This window comes from Alexandromys fortis, unplaced genomic scaffold (genome assembly GCF_014885135.2).
Source record: "Alexandromys fortis isolate MF-2015 unplaced genomic scaffold, M_Fortis_MF-2015_v1.1 scaffold_36, whole genome shotgun sequence".
Classification (NCBI taxonomy): Eukaryota; Metazoa; Chordata; class Mammalia; order Rodentia; family Cricetidae; genus Alexandromys; species Alexandromys fortis.
The window spans coordinates 10,193,600-10,215,092 of NW_026067915.1; the positions used below are offsets into that span (position 1 = coordinate 10,193,600).

At 49.7% G+C, this 21,493-nt stretch overlaps 2 protein-coding genes across 17 annotated transcripts in view; one reads left to right on the forward strand and one right to left on the reverse strand.

Annotated features, from left to right (window-relative positions):
* Map4 (microtubule associated protein 4) overlaps window positions 1–11,077 on the forward strand; it is a 129,636-nt gene extending 118,559 nt beyond the window's left edge. For 2 of the 5 annotated variants that reach the window (XM_050139115.1, XM_050139116.1), the window contains 5 exons: window positions 147–239; window positions 4,757–4,838; window positions 6,611–6,723; window positions 8,538–8,727; window positions 8,851–11,077. In XM_050139115.1, the coding sequence (XP_049995072.1) occupies window positions 147–239; window positions 4,757–4,838; window positions 6,611–6,723; window positions 8,538–8,727; window positions 8,851–8,858 (486 nt within the window). In that variant the 3' untranslated portion in view covers window positions 8,859–11,077. The remainder of the gene's footprint in view (window positions 1–146; window positions 240–4,756; window positions 4,839–6,610; window positions 6,724–8,537; window positions 8,728–8,850) is intronic. The other 3 variants (XM_050139117.1, XM_050139118.1, XM_050139114.1) reach the window with 2 other exon arrangements.
* A 344-nt stretch (window positions 11,078–11,421) lies between these two features.
* Window positions 11,422–21,493, reverse strand: part of Dhx30 (DExH-box helicase 30) — a 29,391-nt gene continuing 19,319 nt past the window's right edge. For all 12 annotated transcript variants that reach the window (XM_050139416.1, XM_050139418.1, XM_050139420.1 and 9 more), the window contains 16 exons: window positions 19,317–19,618; window positions 18,650–18,770; window positions 18,124–18,273; window positions 15,633–15,785; window positions 14,503–15,339; window positions 14,206–14,281; window positions 14,019–14,123; window positions 13,615–13,790; window positions 13,215–13,421; window positions 13,043–13,124; window positions 12,779–12,972; window positions 12,516–12,675; window positions 12,251–12,408; window positions 12,066–12,169; window positions 11,842–11,981; window positions 11,422–11,746 (listed from right to left, as the gene is read on the reverse strand). In XM_050139416.1, the coding sequence (XP_049995373.1) occupies window positions 11,493–11,746; window positions 11,842–11,981; window positions 12,066–12,169; window positions 12,251–12,408; window positions 12,516–12,675; window positions 12,779–12,972; window positions 13,043–13,124; window positions 13,215–13,421; window positions 13,615–13,790; window positions 14,019–14,123; window positions 14,206–14,281; window positions 14,503–15,339; window positions 15,633–15,785; window positions 18,124–18,273; window positions 18,650–18,770; window positions 19,317–19,618 (3,219 nt within the window). In that variant the 3' untranslated portion in view covers window positions 11,422–11,492. The remainder of the gene's footprint in view (window positions 11,747–11,841; window positions 11,982–12,065; window positions 12,170–12,250; window positions 12,409–12,515; window positions 12,676–12,778; window positions 12,973–13,042; window positions 13,125–13,214; window positions 13,422–13,614; window positions 13,791–14,018; window positions 14,124–14,205; window positions 14,282–14,502; window positions 15,340–15,632; window positions 15,786–18,123; window positions 18,274–18,649; window positions 18,771–19,316; window positions 19,619–21,493) is intronic.

Consider the following 21,493-nt stretch of genomic DNA (forward strand, 5'->3'; position numbering starts at 1 on the left):
GTGTACAGTGGTTTAAGGGTGCTCTTTGACATTGTGATCACATGTGGATCTGTTCTGTGTAAGTTCTAACTGGCCCTCTCCCTTTGTCTTTTTTGTTTTTTGTTTTTTTTTTTCTCTCTCTCTCCTTCTGTTGTCTAACACTCCAGGTCCAGATAGTCTCCAAAAAAGTGAGCTACAGCCATATTCAATCCAAGTGTGGTTCCAAGGACAATATTAAGCATGTCCCTGGAGGTGGCAATGTAAGTATAAGCTGTGGTCAGTTGGCATATGAGGTGTAGCCTCTGTGGGAAACCCCGGCAAGAGGGCTGCCTTCCCTCATGGGACACGATCACAAGTGGTCTGGGTTGGGCTCTTGCCAAGAAGCAGTTCTGCCAAGTGATGGGAGCTAGAGGTCTGTATCTATTTTGTGGGTGTCTTAATGACCCCCTAAAACATGGCTAGTGATATTTGGGTAGTCTCACTTCCCCAGCATGTATGGGAGGCTAAGCTAGAGACCTGCTCTGAGGGCTAAAGCTATCATTACTTGGGATGTACAGACTTGGCTGTGTGCCCGGGCATCCCTTGGGGGAGTCCCTGACCTGAGACAGTTACCCATATGCTGTCCTGTGCTTGAATCTTTGACATTGCAAAATTAGTATTCACTAGCATTTCACCTACTACTCTTGCTTCTATCTGTATTCTCCTTTGTGTTCTCTTTCTTTCTGCTCGCCTGCCTTCTTTCTGTCTTCTCCTTTGAGTCCCCTTTCTTTTTGTCTGTTCCATCTAAACATCCTCGTTATCACAGCGCTGCTCATGTTAACTCTCTGCATGTGTTGGGGGTGCTGGTGATTACAGCTCACAGGGAGGTTCTGATCTAGAGAAACAGCTCAAGGGGTCATCGCCATTCAGTGAGTGTTTCCTCCTTGTTCCTGTGATGGTGTCTAGGCAAGTGGAAGATGCAGAGCTGTACCAGGGGCATGTTACTGGGCCACCTACATGCCCCTGCCCTTACCTCCCATTCAAGGGAGACTGGCCCATGTTGGTTTGCCTTCGGTTCGCCACCCTGAATTGGGGTGTTCTACTTTCCTTTCTCCTTTGCACACCTGCTTTCCCCAGATACTCAGGCCATTCTGCCCAGCTCTGCAAACACTCCCCAGAAGTTTTATTTTGAGGAATACAGCCAAGAGTGTTCCCCTAGTCAACCACCTGCTTATACTTCCTCCCAGTTAAAACTCACTGTGGTTCTTTTGTTTTGTTTTCAAGACAGGGTTTCACTCTGTAGCCTTGGATGTCTTTGAACTCACTCTGTAGACCAGGCTGGCCTCAAACTCACCGAGATCCATTTGCCTCTGCTTCTTGAGTGCTGGGATTAAAGGTGTGTGCCACCACCACCTGACTCAGTGTTTTTTATGGCAGACTCAGCATGCTTTGCAGTAGTTTAGAGTGTACCAGGCCCGTTGATGGTTGGCAGTTTACTAGCGGTGTGGGGTGAGGTCGGCTGCATTGAGTTAAGACTTTGAAAGATGGGGCTGGAGAGATGGCTCAGAGGGTAAGAGCACTGGCTTACTTCCAGAGGTCCCGAGTTCAATTCCCAGCAACCACATAGTGGCTCACAACCATCTGTAATGAGACCTGGTACCTTCCTTGCCAGCAGTACATTGTATGCTTAATAAATAAATAAATCTTAAAAAAAAAAAAAAGACTTTGAAAGATAATATATAATTCAGGAGTCAGTCTCTGAGGCCGGATTAAGCACTGATGCCAGTAGCTTTTATTTTTGGGTTCTTGGCCTGGATAGAAAATGTGAGTGAACAGGAATTTTGGGGAATTGGTTTATTTCTGTGTGCAACAAATTTTAGTAATTTGGGGTTTCGAAATATTTATCTGTTAAAGTGTTTGCACAGTCGTGGGGTCATGTGTTTTATCCCCAGCATGATAGCCTCCTAAAAAGTGCATTTACCCTACCCAAACAAAACTCGGCAACCCTAGAAGATCACAGCAGACTATGCAGTGTATAGACTGTGGTGCAAACGCTACACAGAACAACAAATAGTTAGTATTTCATCTACTTATTTTTCTTTTGGAGACAGGGTCACAAACTTAGCTTTCTGCTGTATCTACCTCCTACTACTAGAATCACAGGCATAGTACTCCCCAGATGTTCCGAAACTGCATATCCAGAGACATTGGAAAGGAAAAGAAGTCGTGCATTCCTCTGTCCTATGTTTCAGCTGCTTCTGTATCTAGTCCTAACTGAAGATTTTTATGGCAGTTTGGGTGCTCTTTCACCCTTTTGAGAGGGAGAGTAAGTGCTCAGACCTGTGGGCAGTTCATTTTAACAGTGTGTATTGGAGTGGGGGGATGTCACACCAGCCATGGCCTGTGAAAACTCAGTACAGCAGGGTAGAGTGTCTGTTTCTGGTTGCATACCAACATATTCTTTAAGGAATAGATAGGAGTCTGATGGGGCGACACACTCCTTTAATCCCAGCACTTGATTCAAGGCCTGGTCTACAAATCGAGTTCCATGACAGCCAGCGCTACATAAAAGACTGTGTCTCACATAATAAATGAATAAAATCAATAAACCAAAACTCCCAAATGCTGGGATTAAAGTTAAAGATGTGCGTCACCACTGTCTGACTTCTTTTTCTTTCATTTTAAGAATCTTCTGCACTCTACAAGTAATTCTCTTTGTTTTAAGCTACTTTCTGGGGTGTGTGTGTGTGTTTGAGACAGCAAATAAATTGCTGTTTTTTGATTTAGCATCTTTGGGGGGGTGGCAGGTGGGCATGGGATTCAAGACACAGCACATAGGTAGAGATGAGAGGGCAGCCTTGATGAGTCTCTTTCACCATGTTTGAGGTAAGGTCTTTTGTTTATCTGCTGCCTACTGCTGTGGGACAATGGATTGTCTCTTGTACTGTTTTAATAAATGCTGATTGGCCAGTAGCCAGGTAGGAAGTATAGGTGGGGCAACATGAACAGGAGAATTCTGGGAAGAGGAAAGGCTGAGTCTTTAGTCCTCACTCAGATACAGAGGAAGCAAGATGAGAATGCCTCCCTGATAAAAGGTTCCAAGCCATGTGGCTGACACAGACAAGAATAATGGGTTAATGTAGGATGTAAGAGTTAATAAGAAGCCTGAGCTAATAGGCCATCCAGTTTATAATTAACATAGACCTCTGTGTTTCTTTGGAACGAATGGCTGCAGGATCAGGTAGGATAGAAACCTTTGTCAACAGTCCAGACAGACTGGGGGAATTCTGGGGATTCTCTCTTCCCTCTGTGTGACTTGTGGGATTCCAGATGCTGGTGCTATGAATCTAAGTTTTATATGATAGCTGAAGATTTGAATTTCATTTCTTACATTGAATGGCCAGTACCTTTACCCACAGAGTTATCTCCCTAGTCCCTGTTCTATGGAATGTTAATTGTGCTGTCTGTAGCCTGTGTTTCATTTAGTATGCGTTTGTTCTACAGTTTTCTTTAAGCTGATTGAAGTGTACATCTTTCCTCCCACCTTTGGCATGATTCACAGGTCATGGCTTTTCTCCATCAGCCATCAGCTGAGTTTGTGGAGCTCCAGCTACCTCTGTCTCCTGGAGTGCTGGGATTAGAAGCATGCACAGCACAGTCTGCATAGTGTACTCGGGTCTTGTCAGAGAGTTTGTTATGTTGATTATTTTTGTAAATGAAAGCCTATGGGAAGCCTGAAGGAAGCAAGAAAGCAAGTTGTGTATGGTCAAAGCAGACTACTGGGCACAGACTCTAGGGGTACCCAGGAATGTGCCTGCAGCACCCTGACTGCTGGAAAAGCACAAGTATTCGTGATACAGTTATACCTTCCATGGCTAGGAAGCACATTTACAATCTGAAAAGTAACCACTTCCCCTATGTATGGTACTGTAATCCCACCACTCTGGAGGCTGAGGCAAAGGTAAATTTGTCTCAAAACAAAACAAAATATATGTTACTAGCTGAGGATACTGCTGTCTTATGGCATTACTTATTGTTTGTGTAAAATGTTCCAGGTGGGATTTGGAGAGATGGTTCAGTGGTTATTCGATTCTCTGTACCCACATGACAATTGACAATGGTGTGTATGTGTGTCTGACTGACTCCTCCTTCTGGCCTTGTGGGCCTTAGATATGCAAGTGGTGCAAAGATAGAACATGCAGGCAAAATAATCAGACAAAAATAAAAATACATCTTTTGTCATAAAAGTGTTTTGCCATTAATGCTAACTTTGACATTTTAAAGATAATTCTTTTGCGGCAATAGAAAATCCCCTTAGTGCTGAGCAGTAGCCATGTGTTAGATGTCTGTGCAGCAGAGTACAAATCACTGTGTGGCCTTTTGTGCATTTTTGTTTTCCTGGGAGACTGATTGTATAATGAAGCCCATAGGAGTCCAGAGCCACGTACATGCATGGCTGTGCTGTTGTTTGGGGGAACATGCATTGAAAAGTGCATGAAGGAAATTCAATGTTAGTCTAAGTTTCTATGGACAAAGAGTTGATAGGTAAGGGCATTTTAGAAGCACCTTGATGTTGGTGTTTGTGACCTGTCCAGAGGAGCAGCTCTGGAGGCTGCAAAGGAAGACTGGGCACTGGGGGTGGGGTCAGGGCTAAGAGCAGGGCACAGTAGACTTTAGGAGGTGGCGTTGGCTTGAGCAGACCTGAGATGGAGGTAACTAAGGGAGTTCATGGAGGCTGGACGCATCCATGACCTGTGTCTTCTCTCTGAGGGTATTTGCTTTCTGTTCTTCTGCTTAGGTTCAGATTCAAAACAAGAAAGTGGACATCTCCAAGGTCTCCTCCAAGTGTGGGTCCAAAGCAAATATCAAGCACAAGCCTGGTGAGTGGCCCTGCCTGTTGTGCTGAGACTCCCTGGGGGAGGTGACCCTTCAGAGGTCATCTTAGTGGCCTTCTGACTGTGATAGATGTCATGACATCTTTGAGCCAGAACCTGGCAGTGGTGCCATAAACCAAAAATCAACTTCCACCCTCTGAAAAAACAACAACAAGAAAACAAAAATGTCTGAGCCAGTTCTGGAATGAGGAATTAAAGTGCATGCTACATGATCCAACTTGCGATCCCTGGAATGCACATAATGCCCACTGGGCATAGTAGCTAAGTTGTCATTCCAGTGCTTGGAAGGTTAGACAGTCTTCCCAGAGTAAGCTTGCAAACTAGAGAAGCCATATTCGTGAATTCTGGCTTTAGTTGAGAGACCCTGCAGGGAAGTCTCCTGACATTTAACCTCAGGCTTCCATGAGCATGTGAGCCCACACACCTGTACATACATACATGCATGCACACTACATGCACATGACAAAGAAGAAAATCATCTTTCTTCCATCCAGGGTACCTGATAGAAACAACACAGCTTTCCAACCATGGCAGACACAGTAGCTGGGTTCTGCCTTTCTATTGGAGGAGAAACAGTTTGTTAAGATCATTTTCACAGCTGTTCCCTTGGTGATATTTACATCCTGTCCCTGACAATCTTGTGTGCTATGTGCCTGGCGCTGTTGGCCTGGGCCAGCCTCCCGGATTAGCATGCAGGGAGCTCATGTTGAAGGAGTGGAGGGGTGGTTCAGACTCATCACAGATCTGGTAACAAATGGAGCCCCCAGCCTTGACAGGAGAAAGGGAGCTTTTGAAATGCTGTCTGAACCTGAGTATGTGGTAGCTGTACCCGTGGCATTTCCCTGTGGAAACATCGCTGACAGTGGCCACGAGACTTGTATGGCCCTAAGCCGTTGCCTTGACTCATGCTCTGATGCACTGGCTCCAGAGCTGATGTCTCCTGTGGTCGGCTCCCGGGCCAGTTTAAGCAAAGGCACAGAAAATCCCTCCCTCAGCAGGTTCCAGTGTAGTTTATTTTGCTTTCTTGGCTTTGTTGTGGTGATTTTGAACTTTTAGCAGTCCTCCTATTCATCCTTTCAAGTATTGAAATTGTGAGATCCAGTTTAGAACATTCTTTAGTGGAAATCCAAACAATGTGGTCTTTAACTAATTGTTTACCCCTTCCCCTTTTATCTGTAAAATTCATTTATGAGGTAGCTCTTGCCCTAATGGCACCAAGTGAGTTAAGGCCTAGTGTTGCCAGGGCTAGCTCTACAGTGGGGAACCTGGAAAGGGGCAGCAAGATCAGGGGGTCATTCCTGCCTGGTGCACAATTCCCCTGAGCCCTAGCCTGGCAGTGTGCTCCCAGCCGGAAAGCACTGGACCCTGTTTGCCTTTTCTCAACTCATCCTTCGAGCCTTCCGTTTGTATTTTACTGTTCCCTCTTTCACTCAGCGGCTCAAACAGTCAGGATACCCCCTCCCCTGCTGTCAGTCACCTAGAGTCAAGATTGATGGGACACTTAGGAGATTGTGGGATCTGGAGAGTCAAAAGGCAGCATCAGGCTGGGCCTGCACTAAAGGTTTGGGAGAAGCCTTTCTCCAAGCGAGGTATTGCCACAGTCTCTTTTGTCCTCAGAATCACCCTGGAGCTGGTCTGGTCATTTTCTTTGTTTCTAGAAGGGACACAAAGCCGCCCATGACCAGGCTCTGATTTCTAGGCTCCTTTGCTTGCAGGTGTATTCTGCCACCCTCAGTGACTAGCTCTTGTCATTTCAGGTGGAGGAGATGTAAAAATTGAAAGTCAGAAGCTGAACTTCAAGGAGAAGGCCCAGGCCAAAGTGGGATCCCTCGATAACGTGGGCCACCTGCCTGCAGGAGGTGCCGTGAAGGTAGTGACTGGGTCACCAGGATATAGCTAGAGTGGTGTGGGGCCCGAGCAGTTCTAGTGGGGCTTAGCAGGCCTGTCACCGCCCCTCAGTTTCTTCAGAAGTCACGTCTAGTCACACCATTGCTGTCTCCATCACATCATTAGTCCAGAGTGAGGCAGAGGAGGCAGAGCCCCAGCCACCTCTCAGCTGGTGGCAGTGTCTGCTCCTGAGAGCTATGGCCTTTCTTTTGGGTCATGTTCCAGCCATTTTCTGATGGAATGTGGGTTGGGACACAGCTGAGAAGGTGAGCTGGCATTCTGCACACAGTTCCCTGGCTGTCATTGTAGCTGCCAGAGACAGAAGTTCTGCTGTGGCCTCCCCTACCCCAGACTCTGGAAGAGCATCAGAGCCAAGGCAAACTTCATATCTGACATTGGCTGGGCCTCTCCTCTTTCCTCCCACCTCTTTCCACAGTACTGTGAGACCTTTTGTGTGCCAAGATTCCATCTCTCCCTCATTCTGTGTCATGGGCTGGTGGGGAGACCTGCACGGGTAGTAACCTTACAGGCTCCCAAGCATGAAGCTGCTGCTGATACTCGGAAAATGGGCAGGGGCAGGAGCCAATGTCTGTGCAGCTTCCTCTACTCACACTGAGTGCTGGGCTATTTACAGCTTCGTTTTTCTCCCATCCACTGGTTCCAGCCCTGGATCCACTTCAGTTAATGTTTTGGGAAACCTTGCTTTTAGAATTTGACCTACCAGACTTCAGTTTGTCTGAGTGGGACATTACAGATTTGGGGTCTGGTTCATGGTCACAACAGGAAGTGAGTGTACCCTAAGATTCACACACAGGCTTTTCTCAGCCAGGCAGTAGTGGCGCACGTCCTGATTCCCAGCACTTGGGAGGCCAGTCTGGTCTACAGAGAGAGTTCCAGCACAGCCAGAGCAATACAGAGAACTCTGTCTTAGGGGGGAAAAAAGGATCACACACTGGCTTTTTTGTGCCAAGTTGTTTTTTTTTTTTTTTTAATATTTATTTATTTATTATGTATACAATGTTCTGTGTGTGTGTATGCCTGCAGGCCAGAAGAGGGCACCAAACCTCATTTAAGATGGTTGTGAGCCACCATGTGGTTGCTGGGAATTGAACTCAGGACCTTTGGAAGAGCAGGCAATGCTCTTAACCGCTGAGCCTTTCCAGCCCTGTGCCAAGTTTTATGTTACTTTTTTTTTCCTCTTTATCCCCCCTATCTGTTCCTTGTCTGTCTCCACTGTCAACTTTCTGGGACACTAAGCTCCCACTGGTCTGGTTGACCCATACTGCATATTCTCCTGGGTCCATAAGGCCCTGAGATAAATGTTCCTGGCTCATACCTCTTTGGATACCTTCTTTCTGCTTCCTCTGTGTCCGTGTGCCGAGAACGATGCCCAGCATAAAAGATGCTTTACCATGAGGGGACCTTACCACATAGATGAGCAGGCAGGGTGTCTCTTTAGTTGCCCAGTGTGCTCTAAGCACTGGTTCTGGTCTGGCAGGGGGCACCCCTATTTCCCAGCCAGGTTTAGTCTACTGTTGTCTGCTCTTCAGGGTTACTGGTGGTGTTGTCTTAGCCGTGGTTCATTTGGTATCAACCTTGGTGTGATTGACAGAGTTCCATAAGGAAACTCCTGAGAGTGCCATTAACCCACCACCAGCTTCTGTCTGGGAACCCGGTTAGAGCCAGTGTTGCTAAGGGTTTGGGTTGGGAAGGCATTATATGAAACCTCACCATCGTCACCCATCCCACTCCCTCCCCAACTGACCCTTCACTGTCTCCCCCACTGTTTCATTGTAGACTGAGGGCGGTGGCAATGAGGCCCCTCCGTGTCCGGGCCCCCCTGCTGGGGAGGAGCCCGCCATCCTTGAGGCTGCGCCTGACGCTGGCGCCCCTACTTCAGCCAGTGGCCTCAGTGGCCACACCACCCTGTCAGGGGGTGGTGACCAAAGGGAGCCCCAGACCTTGGACAGCCAGATCCAGGAGACAAGTAAGTGGCTGGGCTTGGCCTAAGGGCCAGCCAGGGGCCCTGTCACTGGCTGAAAATTGAAACTCCTTTGTTTTATGACTGGAGTGTGGCCTAACTTTAACAAAGTAACCTTTTATCTTCCAGGCATTTAATGATGACATTCTGGTCTCGTCTTCCATCTCCCCTGTGTTCCCTTTCTTGTCTTCCCCTTGTTGCCCTCCCCCATCCCTCCTCACGTGTCACTGCAGATTGAGACCTACAGGCTGACGTTCCGGGCAAATGCCAGGGCCCGCACCGACCATGGGGCTGACATTGTCTCCCGGCCTCCCCACTTCCCTGGCTGCCCAAGCCTGGGGTCCCGGGCCCTGGGCTCCCTTTCCCGGGCTGTCTACTAGACTTGTAAGCTCTTGCTTGGGTGCTGGGCAGCCCTTTAGGCGTCTTTCCCTCTGCCTAGCTTGCTCAAGGCAGCAGCAGCAGCTCCACCCCTGCCTTCACTGCTTTCGCCGTCTTCTGGGCCCAGCTCCAACTTTCCTATCCCACCAGTGCACCACTGCTCCGTGGAGAACATTGGGAGGGGAGGGGAGTCTAATGGAATCTCTGTGGGATGTAGGAGTGGGGTGCTGGATCCCGAGAAACTGACAAACCCTCCCTCTCTTCCCTGGCTCAGCCTGGGGGGACTAGTATAGATGAACTCCAGGAGGTGACCAGCACTGACCGAATTCCCTGGAACCTAAACCACTGCCTCTCTTTTACCCCATGGTGGAAGCCACCCTGTAGGTGGTACCAGGCCCTTGTTTATTCCCATCTCAAGTTAGTCAGGGGTCAGTTGCCCCTTGCTCCTACCGCTTCTCATACCTAATTAGCTGCTGTCTCACTTTTCTTTCTTGGATTAGTTTTTCCCCTCCCAATAACCTATGAGCTGGTGGTGTAGTTTGCAGGTTGAAGCCATGTCTAAATGAGAGTTCTCAGCATGTGGTGAGGGAAGCAGAGGGAGAGGCTCAGAGTCTCCACTAAGGAGGCTGTCGGTCATTGGGGCGGCTTGGGGCCCTGTGGGAAGAAAGTGAGAAGCAGGGCCACTGCCTAGTCAGACAGCTGGGGCGGCCAGTGCGACTGGTTTGCTGGCGTTGTGTGTATGCTGCTTTTTTTCTTCTAACCAAGAGGCTGGTTTTGGCATCTGTTGCATTCCCTGGGATCCAGTGGTCAACGTGTGATACAAAACCAGGGCCGGAGAAGGAGAAATGAAGGTCAAAATCCCTGACCTGCACCTGCAGGCCAGGGCACCCAAACCCTCATATTCAGGGGAGCCTGAGATGTCCAGAATGCATGTGAACAGTGGGGAATCAGGTGTGGAGATTTTAAAACTTAAATGCATGAAACTGAGGCCATCCCACTTCTCTTGTGGTGTGACTGGAGAGAGGAGCAAGAGAGGCCAGGCCCATCGTGGTGGTGCAGCTGTCCCCGCGTGGTCTGTCCATGGGAGGGGTGACTGCAATGCTGAGAAAATCCTGGGAATTTTATCAACACAAGATTCTTATTGCACTTGTATTTTTTGTATTAAAGTTTGCATGGTTTCTAATAAAGGATTCAAACCTAAGTTCGTAGTGAAATGGCCTGGGAGTGTTAAGGATTCCTCTTGTGGGGCATTTTCTGCTGCGCAGATTTGCCTTTCAGGAGGCTGACCCAGATCTGACCCTCTTGGCCATCCTCTTGACATGGCATCCACCTCTGCTCTGGGTACAGCCTGAACAGGTACAAGTCTGTATTATGTCTCTGCCAAGGAAGTCATCCCTGGGCCTGAAGTTCCTCTCCATTTTTGAGGCAGCAATTTCTTTTCAGAAATCTTGACATCAAATCCCTGGCTCTCCATACTCACACACAAGGAATTGCAGGGGCCTGTGGCAAAAGGACTGCCTGAGTCAGGGAGAGGCTTTCTGCAGAAGGCTGCATGGAGCCTTCAGGATCAGTATGGTTTTGGTGTTTTTTTTTTTTTCTTTTTTCCAGCAAGGGGCAAGATGGAACTGGGAAGAAGGAAATAGTGGGGACCAGGGTGCTGATGGGTGAGGGCATAAAGGTACTTGCTACCCTTCTTGATGTTGATCCTGGGGCTTTGAGGATGCTGAAATTAGAGAAAGGAAGGGTGGCCCAAGCTCTCTAGGTAGACTATTACAAGGTCTAGCTCCCTGGACTGGTCCCACAAGTCAGAGAGAACCTCAGAAGGCTGATCTGGCACAGTGGAACTGTGGATGTGACGTGTATACTTTGCAACAACTGGGGATGAGATCTTTCTGTATTTTTAGTTTGCTCATGGCTTAGCCATTACATGTCTGTAACTGTTGTACTGATTTAAATAATAAAGCTGCCTGACATCCCACCGGTCTGTGTTGTCATGCTAGTCCCATTGTACCTTCAGCCCTTCCCTCATCTGTGAGCCATGGGTGTGGCCGAGGTTCCCTGTAGGACTCTCACATAAATCACGACTTTCTAGAAAAGTGCTCTGTGCTGTGGGTATCATTAGGAGACCAGCCAAGCAGCTGAAATGTGTTGACAGCTGAGGTGGCTCACTCTTGAAAGGTAGCGTTTTAAGCCCCTTCCTCCCTTAGGACTTCCTCCCTTAGCCACCGCCAGCTCTGTATCTGAGCAGTATCTGCCTTCCCCCCCTAATTTGGGGCCAAGAGCCCAGTGTCTTTAAAGGAGCCCTTGGGAGGACAGCAGCACTCACAAGGGATAAATATAACTTTATTTTAAATAAACATTTGCACTCTGTACATAGCCCAGCTGAAGAGGGCTCAGTCATCAGCTGTCTTGCGCACATCAAAGCTGCCACAAGGTCCCCGCAGCAGCTCTGCCAACAGTGCAAGCAGCTGCCCGTGTTCCTGCTGCACACTAAGCGGAAGTGCAGCTAGCTCACTGCGGAGGCTCCGCTCCACCATTCGGCCTAGGGCTCGCCTCAGCTCCCTTAGCAGTCGCACAGTTCGTGAATCACCTTCTAGCCGCAGCAGGTCACTGTCACTCAGTGAGATGGTGGCCCGGCGCCCGTCATCTGGAGAAGGGCAAAGACAAGAGTCTATGTTGGTCATGCCTCTGAGGCCAGGAGCCAGTGGTGGCCTTTGAGTGGTGGAAGAGAGAGGTACCCACCGCGTATATGGACATCCCCATCTGTTAGGAGCAACACAGCTAGCGGGTGAACCTGGGAGGAATCTCGAACAAAGACGCTACCGTTGGACTTGACAGCCATGAAATACGTCAGCCATCGGCTCCGTAACCGGGTGGCCTCCCTAGGGAACAAAGTGTTGTGGAATGCAATGATGCTGCACTTTTAGCCATCATCTGAGGCCCCTCCTCTCCTGTGGGCCACCCACCTGTTAATGGTCGATTTGTGCAGCAAGATGTTCCCAGATTTGGTCCTGTAGGTGACACTGTTGGGCTTAAACTTCCCCTGCCGAGTCACCTTACCTTGCCTCACCTGAAGGGACAGGAAAATATGAGCAAGGGGCTGGGGTGGAGAGAGGTAGGCCTGGTCAGCTCCCTGTCCTAGAGGAGGCACCTGGATGAGGTTGGGGTAGAGGCCAGCCATCAGCACACCCTTCACCAGCTCCTCTTCCTCGCTGTACTCATTGCATTGAGCAGAGGGCAGTGTGCAGTCAGAGGGCTTTCCCACTAGGAAAGCCTCGTAAATATTCTCTGAGAACTGCTTGATGAGCCCTGGGGAGGCAAAGCGGAGTGTGAACAGAGGCCCTGCCTCAAGGCTGGGGACGGGAGCTCTGAGGGTGGGAGGTGCTCAGGAAGGCCCACTTGGGGGCCAGGCTGACCGTGGATGAAGCGCAAGCTGGGGGCGTACAGAAGGTTTTCTTCTAGGTAGTTTTCCCGGGAGGTACGGTCCTGCCAACGCAGCACCTCCTCCCAGCCAGCCACAGCACGCACGAAGGCCAAATGGTCGCTGCCACTATCGTGGCTCAGCAGTGCCTTCACCTGGGAGAGAAGGTACAGGGGTCAGGAGAATAACTAGAGCCTAGTCCAGGACAGTGAGTGGGGGACGGATAAACAGCAAGAGTGCTCTGCCATAGGATCTAACCTTGTCCACTTCTGCCCGGTTCTGCAAACTGCTGCTAAAGGGATCCCGGGTAAGGCAGGAAACAACCACCAGCAGTGGGTGCAGGCAACGGAAGATGGCAGCCAACACTATGGCCTTGGCCAGTCGTGGGTCCGTAGAAATGTGGGCCAGGCGCTGCCCCAAGGTGGTCAGGTACTCCCGCTGGTCCAGAACCCCTGCAACAGCTCAGTTGTCAGTTCCACCCATGAACCACTCCACAGCCCAACCATTCCTAGCCCCATTTACCAATCTCCTGGAGAAGTATCACAGCCTCATCCACTGCCTTAATATTTGGACTGTCCACAGCCTTGGAGAGGAACTCCACTGCCTATAGCAACAAGAACCACACCCCATGAGCCTGTGTCCCACTTGCCCTGGTCCAGGAGCAATCCCTTCCCCAGCCCCGCCTCTGCCGCACCGTCTTCTCAGGCATGTGGATTTTGGCTTGCAGCACCAGGTTCTCAAGAGGTGTGCGCAGGATCTCTGGCACTTGGAAGGGAACCATTTTCTCCAGCCGGCTCCTTGGGAACAAGTGGTAGGCAAAACCTGACTGGCAGCGGCCAGCCCTGCCACGGCGCTGAATCACATTTGCTCTCGACACCCACACGGTCTCCAGGCAGGACACCTGGGAGAAAGCAGGAAACCTACACATGCTACAGGCCTTGTCTGCCCACTTCACCAGTCACCCTCATCACCCCTCAACAGGGACATTTCCCGTTGTGAGCCTTCCAACAAAATGTCTACAGCAGAATGGGACTAGGGGCAACTTCACAAGTCCTCCCTCACTGGGTGGGTTGGGTCCAAGAGAGAGGCACCACCTTGGTCTTCAGGTCATAGCGTTCCTCCTTGTGCAGACCGCTGTCCACGACATGCACAATGTCGTTAACTGTGATGGAGGTTTCCGCAATGTTGGTGGCCAATACGATCTTACGCACCCCAAGTGGAGGCTGCTGGAATATGGCCTTCTGATCCATCATGGGGATATTGGAGTGCACTGGTGGGTAGCAAGATGCAAAAGGACTATAGGCACTGTTCTAGCAGAAAGAATCTCGGACTTAGAGCAGGACAAGAAATTTGATTCCCCACCCATTCCTGGCCCTGATAAAACTGAAGCCATTTGATAAATTACACCCTCAGGGAAAAATGTTACAGTCAGAAACCTGGGCCACTAGAGTACAGACTGGCAGAGGCAGGACTCATTACTGGGCCTCCCCAGACTCACCTGGTAGGATGAGGTACTTGCTCTCATGCATGCCCAGGGCCTCCTGGAGTCGCTGCTGCACTCCTTTGATTTCTTGCCAACCGGGCAGAAAACACAGGATTCCACCTGTAAAAGGCCCTGCAGCCATAAGCTGGTTGATCCAGCTGGTAGGGAAAGGAAATAGCTGAGAAGCGAGAGAAGCACCCACCTGGCTCTCCACGGGCATCGATGTGCAGAACCAAGTCAGTCACAAGGTCCAGATCAAGGGCACATTCATCTTCAGACTAGGGTGGGGAGACAGGCCAGTCACAGCCACAGCAAAGGACGGTGAGGAAGGGAGCTACTTGGGATGAAGCTCCAGTCCTCACATACTTGCAACACAAACAGGACTGATTATTTTTATCAAGAAAAAACAGGCTTGGGAAGGTAAGACGCTCTATCATAAAAGGGAGGAACATAAAAGAAAGCCCAGCGACCCTGGGGTGTGTATTGGGGTTCTCCTCACCTCATGGTGCCGATGCCGATGTGGGTACTGGTGTTTGCCCAGCTTGGCCAGGATGTCCTCCAGGTAATGTTCCTTGACGGGATACATGAAGCCAGGCACCTTGATGACGGGGCAGCCCCCAAAGTAGCGGGAAAAGCGCTCATTATCTCCCGTAGCACTCATGAGTACCAGCCGCAGGGCTGGGTTGAGCCGCTGCAGGCCCTTGAGCAGAATCAGCAGGAAGTCTGTGTTCACGTCCCGCTCATGGACCTCATCCACAATGACATGGCTCACACCCTCCAGGCTGGGGTTGCTCTGCAGCTTCCGCAGCAGGATACCCACAGTGCAGAAGAGCAGAGCTCCACCTCGGGCTGGGGGCTTGCTTTCCAAGCGCACCTGGAAGCCCACGTTCCGGCGCAAGGAGGGGCCCAGTTCATGGCTGACACGCTGCGCCACAGATACAGCTGAGATACGGCGAGGTTGTGTGATGATCACATTGCATCGGGCACCTCGGCCCTCAGTCACATAGCGCTCCAACAGCAGCTGAGGGATGCGAGTGGTCTTCCCACAGCCTGTGTCCCCAGAGATGACCACCACTGGGTGCTGTTCGATGGCACTGAGGATAGTGTCCCGATGAGGGTCCACAGGTAGCTGGGGGGCCTCCTGCCAAATTGGCCCCCGCCTCCGCCACAGCTCTAGCAGGCTCTGGCTCAAGCGTACCTCCTCCGCTTCTGACAGGGGTACGTATGGCTTGCCAGTGATAGGGTCACTCAAGGGCCCTGAGTCCTTGCCTAAGGGCAAGATGTCATCACTCTGCAGCCGGAGTTCTGGGGAAATCCATGAACTGTCCACCGGGTACTAGAGGACGAGGAAGCAAGCAAAATGACAGAAATGCCTGTCTTCCTCCTCCATGCAGTCAGCCCCTCCAAAGGATTCACTGGGGTCAGATGGTTAGGGCCCAACCCACAGAGCAGAGGAGAACTTGGGCTGTGACTGCCCTGACACCCTCAGAGGCATGACTAGGGGACTTAGGGCCAGGGGGCTCCAAGGCTCCCTGCTCAGTGGGAAAAAACGTTTCCTACGCCTGTCGTAGGCAGAAGCAGCCTTCAGTCTGGAGAGGGAGACAGTGGGATGGAAGGCAGGACTCTTACATGACTCAGGAAGGCCTCTATCTTGCGAAGGATGGGCTCGGGCACCTGGATGGTACATGGCCGGCGCTGGGTCTCACCCAGCTCACGCAAGGAGGCCAGGTTGTACATGGCATGGGTAAGCGGCTCATTGTTCCTGTCCACCAGGCCCAGGCTCTGCAGGAGGATATGTATGGCTCAGTCTATGCTCTTATAATCCCAGCACTCAGGAGGTGGAGGTACGAGGCCAAATTCCAGGCTAATCTGGGCAACACGGTATAACTCCAATAGTAAGTTTAAAAACCATTTTAAAAAAATAAAAAACAAACTAAATGTGATATCACAGTAGAACCTTACCCCTTGCCCAGGCATGGCGGCCCAAGAACAGACTCCTCTGGTATAGTCACAGCCTTCCAATATCCCAGAAGACCAATCCCATTGCTACCAATTCCCAACACACACCTGAGACCAGGAAGGCACACCCTTCAACACCCTATTCCACAAGCTCTCCCTGGGCTCCGTCACCATAGCTTCCCAACCCAGATCCTGCTAGCAGGTCCTGCTGCGAACTGTGCCTTTGGTGACCCCACCATACAGGGAACTACATGGAATGTCCGTCCTATACCCTATACCCTTATAAATGCCCGAAAATGATAAGCTAGGCCCCTGAAAGGAAAATGTTTGCTTCACCACGTGCTTCAAATCACCTTACAAGATAAAGCATGACCTTCAGGACAATGTGAGCCCCTCATTTTCTCAGCTTTGTGTGTCTCCCATGTGGAAAGGTCACCAGCTCTCTGCAGGACATCTTCCCACTGCAGCAGCCCCCCCTCACCAGTGCTCACGTCCTAAAAGGCAGCAATGCTACCACCTGTCAGTCTGCGTGTCAGCTTCCTAACACTGCAGCCCCTCCCAGACAGTCTCTCCCATGCCAAGAGTGTGGGACTTGTGTATAGGAAACTGCAGACTGAGCCACATCCTGCGACAACCCCAGCTCTGCCCTGCTGAGCCTGAAGCAGAGCACATGCACACCTCAAAGTCCCCACCTATGTACAACTTTTTCTCTTTTGCTTCTTTGTTCTTGTTTGTTTAAATACAGCCTTGCTATATAGCCCAGGGTAGCCTTGATCTCAGGATAATCTTTCTGCCTTGCCTCCCAAGTATACAGCATCACCAACTCACAGACTATTCATATTCTCCGAGTAGACAGATGTATCCCTCAGCATCAGAGAGATCTAAGATGTGGTTCCCATAACCAAATCCACAGAGCTATAGAGAGCACTCAGAAAAGCAGGCTCATTTCACACTGTGCAAACGGAAGCTCCACATGCTTCAGATGAACTCAATACTCTGCTAATTCTAAGGCTGCAGCATCAACCGATGCCAAAGCGCCTTCAAAAGTACTGCCACAAGTAAGCCCAGTGGGAGAGCGGCCACCACACATGAGGAGTACCCTATATTCAATTCCCAATCCTGGGAAGAAAGAAGGAAAAAAACAAACTTGCCAGGCTTAATGGCATCCAATGATAATCCTACCATTTGTGATGAGACAAGAGTGTGAGTTGGGGGGCTGGAGAGATGGCTCAGTGGTTAAGAGCATTGCCTGCTCTTCCAAAGGTCCTGAGTTCAATTCCCAGCAACCACATGGTGGCTCACAACCATCTGCAATGAGATCTGGTGCCCTCTTCTGGCCTGTAGGCATACACGCAGACAGAATATTTTATACATAATAAATAAATATTTAAAAAAAAATAAATTAATTAAAAAAAAAAAAAAGAGTGTGAGTTGGAAGTCAACCTGAGCTACAAAGAAAGTACTAGGCCAGACTGAGCTTTAGTGAGGTTCTGTCTCAAAAGGACGGGGGTTGGAGGTCAGGCTGGGAATGTAGTTAAGCTGGGTAGGTGGTCAGTTGCCTAATATACATAAAACTGGGTTTAGTCTTCAGCACTGTATGGTGGCACAGACACCCAGGAAGTGGATGCAGAAAGTCTAGAAGCTCACGGCTATCCTCAGCGGTGGAGTAAGTACTGGGTCAGCCTCTGTCTCAAGTTTGAAAAAACAAAGAGGAGGGTGTGCTTGCCACCAAGTCTGGTGAGCTGAGTGATCCCCGGAATCCACAGGGGAAAAGGAGAGAAATGACTCCGGCCTCCATACGTATGACACACAACCTGCCAGCTGGAGGCCGCTCTGCCAACACTTCAATGCCACTTACTGCCTCAATTTTCATTCTAGATGTACATCAGATTTTTCACTTGGCCACCAAGGTCTGCAGGATCTCTCTGGGCACCAAGTTCTCTGTTCACACCTCTTTGCCTGTGAGAGCTCGCCCTGGCTTCACCTTGGTTCTGGTCAAGTGCTAGTAAGGCTGCGCTCACAGGCAAAGTCCCCGCAGAGGCTCTGGGGAAGTAGTCATGGAAACAGATCCTTTCCTACCTGGGTACAAACAGCCCAAGGCCTGGTGTGTGCTCCACTTCCTAGAAAAGCGGGTTAATCTGTCCTAGACCAAGGGACTTACCTTCAGTTTCTTGCAAGCCAAGGCTGCTGCCTTGTTCTCAGCCTCGGCTTTGCGGCGCCCTTTGGCAACAAAGGTCATGGGACAGGGCCAGAGCAAAGTGAGTGTAGCCAGCTTGGTCTTGGTGCCCACAGTGTGGAACTGCATGAGGTTCTACATGGAAGGGAAATGAGAGCGTTACAAAAGGCTGGGAATGAGTGGACAGCTGGGTGGTCTATGACCTGGAGGAACCCAGAGATGGAGCGCATCGAGACCGATACCACCCCAGTCACACTGGACTGGACACAACCAGACAGAGCCCTATATTCTGACTTTCCTTTGTCCCTCCTGCTTTATGCCCTGTGTGGCTCTCCACTTTTCCTGTCCCTGCTGCTTTGCTTTCCACCCACCAGGGACCCCATGTCCTTCTAGTTGGCCTAGGCAGGCTCTGAGAAAGGCACCTGAGCCCTGCCCCACGCCTGAGGCTTCCTTCCTGCTGAGCCCAGGGAAGACAGCACAAGCAAGTGCACTTCTGGGAGAGACAACTCACCTTAGCTGTGGAGGAGGACGTTGCAATCTGAATCACTTTGGCCAGCAGGTTCTTGGGAAGTGGGAACTGGGTCAGAGCTCTAATAGCACTGTCGTCATCTGTCATTTCGAAGGAACCCCCTCTATGACAAATAGGACAAATAGTCTAGATGAAAAAGTCTGCTGTCTTCCTGGCCAAGTTTCTCTGGGACGGTAAGGTTGGGACAAAGTCCTGGTGTGTGGTAAGGTTGGACACAGTGGGCCAGCAGCTACTGCCTCTTCAGTCACACTGCAGAAGCCCTCAGTCCCCTGGTTTCCTCAGGGAGAACTGAGCAGAGTGAAAGCTGAAAAGGTGGGACCCGAGTGTGAGCTGGAAAGCAGGATCACGTGTTGTCTGCAGGAGCCCAGCCACAGCCCAAGACAGGAGTTACTGGTGTACTACCCCATCAGACCCCTTTCCCCACACAGGGGAGACACACTGAGCAACAGGACATGAAGACGAAAGTGTAGGGGCTCAGAGAAGACTGATCTCATGCCAAGACGTGGTCAGGGACCAGCCTGGTCTACAAGAGCTAGTTCCAGGACAGGCTCCAAAACCACAGAGAAACCCTGTCTCGAAAAACAAAAAAAAAAAAAAAAAAAAAAAAGACATGGTCAAGGTCCCCTGCATCCCTCTGTCACAGAGGTACCTTGAGTCCCTGAGTGGGTTGTGGGAGTCTTGCTGGGTCATGGACAGAAACTCCGTCACATCAATGGTCCCCTCTTCGAGCTCTTCTTCCTCATCTTCCTCTTCCTCTCGGCCCAAGGCTCGGGATAGGCCTCCAGGACCTGCTGGCCGAATGTTCTCAGGATTCAGCTGCCGCCAGGAAGTTGGAGGCATGGTGGGTTCTGGACGCCACCAGCTGTCAGCTGGAGACCCAAAACGATCAGCTAGCACTCGGTATTTGGCTGCATCAAACAGCTCATTCCGTGGACCCAGCAGACCCCAGCCCTGTTGGGTAGAGAAAACTGTGAGGAGCCCTGGCCAGCAAGGGGAACACAAACAACACTTCAATCTAGGCATGAGGGTGAACTCTTGTCATCCCAGGAATGGAAGCTCAAAGAGAAGGACCTCATGATCTAGTCCTACCTCTGCAGTGAGTCCATCTCAATGAACAATAATAGAAAGAAGGAAGGAAGGACAGACTGACAGAAGGGAAGGAGAAAAGGAAGAGAAGACTTAAAAACGCCGAGATCTGAGCCGGGCGGTGGTGCACATGCTGGCTGGGGGTCTCTTTCATTGGGTTACATCTTGAATTCTTTAAGTTCTTCCTTTTCTAAATTTTTTTGGTTGTTTGTGTGATTGTGTGTTACCTGTGGGTATGTCTGTGCATCACGTTTGTGCAGTGCCTCTTGAGACCAGAACAGGGTATCATATCCCTTATAACTGGAGTTATAGATGCTTGTGACTCTCCATGTAGGTACTAGAAATTGAACTCAAGTCCCCTAGAAGAGTAGCCAGTGCTCTTAACTGTTGATCTCTCTCTCCCAAATCTTTTGATTTTTTGAGACAGGGTTTCTCTGTAGCTTTGGAGCCTTCCTGGAATTAGCTCTGTAGACCAGGCTGGCCTCAAACTCACTGAGATCCACCTGCCTCTGCCTACTAAGTGCTGGGATTAAAGGTGTGTGCCCCCACACCTGGCATCAAATGCCATTTTTAACAGTGTCAAAAAGAACAATGTACTTGGTTCAGATATTTATTCTAAGGAGATGAAATCCTTACACACTGGAGATAGTAAAGCATCGAAGGAAAATGTAGCCAATAGAATCCCTATCAAAACTTCAATGTAAATGTCAAAACAAACACAAAAACAATAAAATTCTTAAAATAACAAAGAGCCATAAAAGCGCCAACAACAAAATAATCTTAAGAAATGTGAAGTTGGAGAAGTCACACTGCCTGATCACAAACTACAAAACTCTAAGACTCAAAAGAATACAGTAGGGTGTCACGCATCTTTAGCCCTTTTCTGACCTTCAAGGGCACCAGGCATGCATGAATTGCTTGTGGACTATTCCTTTACACTGTGTAAACACATGTCACTGAGACTGGTTTAATAAAGAAGCTGATAAGGGGGCTGGAGAGATGGCTCAGCGGTTAAGAGCATTACCTGCTCTTCCAAAGGTCCTGAGTTCAATTCCCAGCAACCACATGGTGGCTCACAACCATCTGTAATGAGGTCTGATGCCCTCTTCTGGCCTTCAGGCATACACACAGACAGAATATTGTATACATAATAAATAAATAAATCTTAAAAAAAAAAAAGAAGCTGATAAGGTTCAGCGAGAATGGAACTAAGGACACTGGAAAGAAGCAGGGCAGAGAGGAGTCACCAACCAGACACGGAGAGGAAAAGGGTAACAACACATGACAGAATGTAGATGAACAGAAATGGGTTAATTTAAGGTGTAAGAGCTAGTTAGTAATAAGCCTGAATGGTTATTTGGGAAGCGGCTGGCAGAACATAGCTGATTAAAGTCCTGACCTCCACTGTAGGCAAGTAAAACATGCAAACTAAACATCTTAAAAAAAAAAAGTCAGGTGATGTTGGCTCGGCATACCTAATCCCAGCACTTGGGAGGGAGGCAAAGGCAGGCTAATCTCTGTGAGTTCAAGGCCAGCTGAAGAACCAGTTCTCTAGGACAGGCTCCAAAGCTACCCAGAGAAGCCTGGCAGTGGAAGTGCACACCTTTAATCCTGACACTGAGACAGCCAGTCTGGTCCACAATAATGAATTCCAGGCCTCAGTAAGACACATCTCGGGGAAAAAAAATTAAATTTTATGAGTCAAGGGCTGGGTCGTTAGTTAGCTCATTTAAAAAAGGG